Source organism: Aegilops tauschii, chromosome 7, assembly GCF_002575655.3.
Source record: "Aegilops tauschii subsp. strangulata cultivar AL8/78 chromosome 7, Aet v6.0, whole genome shotgun sequence".
Classification (NCBI taxonomy): Eukaryota; Viridiplantae; Streptophyta; class Magnoliopsida; order Poales; family Poaceae; genus Aegilops; species Aegilops tauschii.
In genome coordinates this window covers 84,682,605-84,686,290 of record NC_053041.3, presented here as the reverse complement: position 1 = coordinate 84,686,290, position 3,686 = coordinate 84,682,605, and the positions used below count along the sequence as shown (strand labels likewise).

At 48.3% G+C, this 3,686-nt stretch overlaps 1 protein-coding gene across 1 annotated transcript; it reads right to left on the bottom strand.

Moving 5' to 3' along the window:
* Window positions 1-1,611: 1,611 nt before the first annotated feature.
* Window positions 1,612-3,463, bottom strand: LOC109755310 (probable rRNA-processing protein EBP2 homolog). Its single transcript, XM_020314223.3, has 2 exons — window positions 3,347-3,463; window positions 1,612-2,688 (listed from the first exon to the last, which is right to left on the bottom strand). The coding sequence occupies exons 1-2, from the start codon at window positions 3,366-3,368 to the stop codon at window positions 1,811-1,813; spliced, it is 900 nt and encodes a 299-aa protein (XP_020169812.1). The 5' UTR covers window positions 3,369-3,463; the 3' UTR covers window positions 1,612-1,810.
* Window positions 3,464-3,686: the final 223 nt, after the last annotated feature.

Here is a 3,686-nt window from a genome sequence, read left to right as displayed (position 1 = left end):
GGATACCTGCTATGGTGGAATCAGTGTTTAACAATAAAGAGACTGTGATGATGTTTCTGACGAGTTGGAACAACTATCAGTTCATGACAAGAACTATGTTCATTGCATGACTAGTTTTTGTATTCTACAATTTCTGTTGCTAATATAGCCAAATTATAATGCTAAAATTTTGGCTAAAGGTAAAGCTGTTTTGTCCAGGGATTTTTTGTGGGGGGGCATGATGGTGGTGTTCATAGGACATGCATTGTTCTGTAGCACAGTAAGTTTCAGCTTGATTCATGAGTAGCTTCATGTTTAATGGAGCCGTTCTGTACAGAAAACGGAAACTAAAATTAACTGCATGCTACTTTGCGGGTATTTTTTTTGGGTTTTTCCTGTTTTGCTCTGTTTTTAATTGCTTATTCATCTCTCCTATTTCAAGGAAAGCATCTGGCACTGGCAGTGCTTTGAATCCAACAATAGCTAACTCTGTGACGCCAGTAGCCCAAAAATGCTACACTTACGGGACTGTTCCCAGTAGCTCCTAGTCAAAATTTTGTTCCATCTTCAGCCGCCTCTTAGATCCACTGCAAGCTTCTCCAACTAGAGAACAGGGCAAAGTTGTGGAGTCTGGGATAGATCCTGACACACAAGGAGAAGGTTTCTCATATTACAACATGGCCAGTCTCCTACACCACCTCTTCCAGCAGTACCTCATGGAAATTGGTTCCCTGTGGAGGATGCCATGAACTCAAATAATCTGAACAGGGGTTCAGCAAAGCAGGGTTCTCTTTAGAATCCGATAAACCACCACATCCATCTTACTTCCATGGTGGGGATAACAATCCTGTGTCCTCTGGCCCAACATCCATCTTTCCACATTCTTTTTGTTATTTTACCAACTTGTACAAGTATTTTCAGCATAATCAGGCCCCTTGATTAGATCCACTCCATGGAGAAGTACCAGCAACCAGGATGGCCATCGCCACCACGATATAGACAGACAAAAACTGGAAAATACTGGCATTGTAAGTTATAGTGCCCATATTTTCCAGAGAAAGTGTAACATCACAACAGGCAATCGCATAAAAACGACAAAACATGAACGGGCATAACCAGCCAAGCTGCAACTTGGGAGAATTTAGGCATATGCATTCATCGCAAGCAGTGCAGCCCATATAGAACACTGTAGCTAATGCAAAAGTTATTCCAACGATCCAAATCAGCAAGAAAAGAAAATGATCCCAACTGCATCTGGCCATGTGTAGCAATAAGAAAAAACAATGCATCACAACCAAATCTGTATAGTCTAAATGGAGTACGAAAAAACAAACCATTCACTATCAAAGCAGCAGAACAGGAGGACGAATGTGACGCACTGAGGTCTGTAGCTAATGCAAGATATATACAGAAAGACATAACTTAAGAAACCAAGGCTTGACTGTACTGGCAGTCATAGTTACCAAGTGTTACTCCTTTCACTTTAGCTTGCAGGCTGGTACAATAAAACGCTCCAGAACAAAGTACAAACAACAGGAAGGCATACAGAGAAGCTGTAAACTGTAATGTTTGACATAATTGCATAGATAGTAAGGTTCAGCTGCATTCGACAACCAAAAGGGCAATCACAAGTTAAATGCAAAAGACACCGCATCTTATGGAGAATAGCACAGCTAAAGATAAATGTCTTGTGTTTGGGCTGCCTCCCCAAATTCCATACATCCAGCTAATTTTTGCATCTAGTGATAGAGTAGTACTGCAGCGGAATAACATAAAGACAAGAATATAATAGTGTCACAAGGAAGCAGGGACAGACTCTTACAACACTGTATCAAAACATCTTCCTCTTCTTGTTTCCTGACTCGCCCTTCTGGTTGTTAAATCCTCTGAAGTCATTCGTCGTCTCAGCAGTGTTTTGCTTCTTCATCCCTTTGCGACCGCCATGACCAAACTTGGAATCCTTTGACCTATGGTTCTTTCCTTGTTTACCCCGCTTAGCAAGACCACCAGACCTGTCACCAGGAGAAACGCCAGGCCTCTGCTTCTTGTGCTGCTTGAGTCCCTCTTCAACTTCAAAGTTCAGGTTTGGCCCGTCCTCCTTCCCCTTGGAAAATCCCCCTTGCTGCCTCTGCTTCCTCCACTTCTTGACCGACTCGATGCTCTCCTTCTTCTCCTTGGCCCTCTCCTTGAGCTTCTCTGCCTGCACCTCCTTCGATCGCTTCTTCGACTCTCGCGCCTTCTTCCTCTCCTCAGCCTCCTCAATCTTCTTCTTCTCAAACAGGAGCTTCCCCTTGATCTTGTGCATGTGAGTGTCAGTCTTGACCATCTCCGCGTAGTAATCTGCCGGCCTGAGGAACCGGACCTTCCTGGACTGCAACTTCTCAAAGGCCTGCCTCGTGCCATCCAAAGCCTGGGTGTAGAAAGCGAGCTCGCGGGTAAGATCGTCGTTCACATCGACCTTCTCCCCTTGGTCATGGTCGACGGTGAGCTTGTGCATCCAGTCCACATTCTCCGGCCAGGCGATGTCCTCGAGCTTCTCAAGGAGCCCCTCCTTGTTGTACACGGCCTTCTTTGAAGGTTCAGCCTGCAATTCTTCCTCTGAATCGTCATCCTCTGACTCCACATAGTCCTCGTCGGTATCATCATCATCCAGCATGGGTTCGTCGTGGACCAAGGGGTCCTCTTCTTTTTCAAGCTCCACCATTTTCGCTGTACCAAAGAAAACATGATATTAATCCACAGAACCATATAAGAAAATTCCAGCGGATGCGACGGCGCAACCCCGGGTTCAAAAGAGGGGCTTCGATTACAGTTTGGCCTAGCCACTCTGGCGGCTGCACAAATAAGGCGGCGGTACACTATACGAATGACTCCTCCTCTCGAGCATACATCGCTGGACGGCTAGGAAGAAAAGAAAAAGAAGAAAAAGAGGGCTCGGTCGCTGCTCAGGCTTGGGCTTTGTTACATGAACCTGTCCTCATACTTGCTCGGGCATCATTCGTTAATTGACCGAACTGCAAGTCTGCAACGAGGCATCATCGATTGACAGTAGTTGTCCAGGAACGAAACGAAGAGGCGTAGAATGCAGCCAGCCATCACGCACGCCATGGAAGCGAGCGAGCGACCAACCCTAGTGCTAGTGGCCGCCGCGGGCGGCGAGCAGGCGGGCAACGGGAGAAGCGAAGGCTAGACAGAGCTCAGCCGCGGGCGTAGGCGCTTGCGTAAGCGGCGGCCTGACGGCGCTGCTGGTGGGCTGCGCTGGGTGGCACGGCGCCGCCGCTGTTGTTGCCGGTGAAGGCTCCGCCGCACCTTATTTAAGAATAATTCGTCCTCCGCCACTGGATAGAGGAGAGGGGCAGGTGCTCACCTTGCTTACGGGGAACCGTCATCGCCGGAGAGGGTCGCTGGCCGCCGGAGAGACGCGGGGACGAGAAGGGGGAGAAGGGGGCGTCTGGGTCGGGGTCGGGGAGGAGGCGCGCTACCAGAGGGGTCAGGGTTTAGGGTTAAGGAGCTCCGTTGCGGGCTTTGCCGTCGGGCCGTGCAGGTGGGCTGGCGATCACGGCCCATCAACGGTGCTTTCTCGGGAGTTTTCTTTCTTCTTCTCCCGTTGCGTTGCTTTCTCTGGCCCATGCCTCCGCGTGTTTCTGAAAACTTCAGGATGGTCAAATCGAAACGTTATTTTTGCTAGATGAGCAAAAATAAAGCTA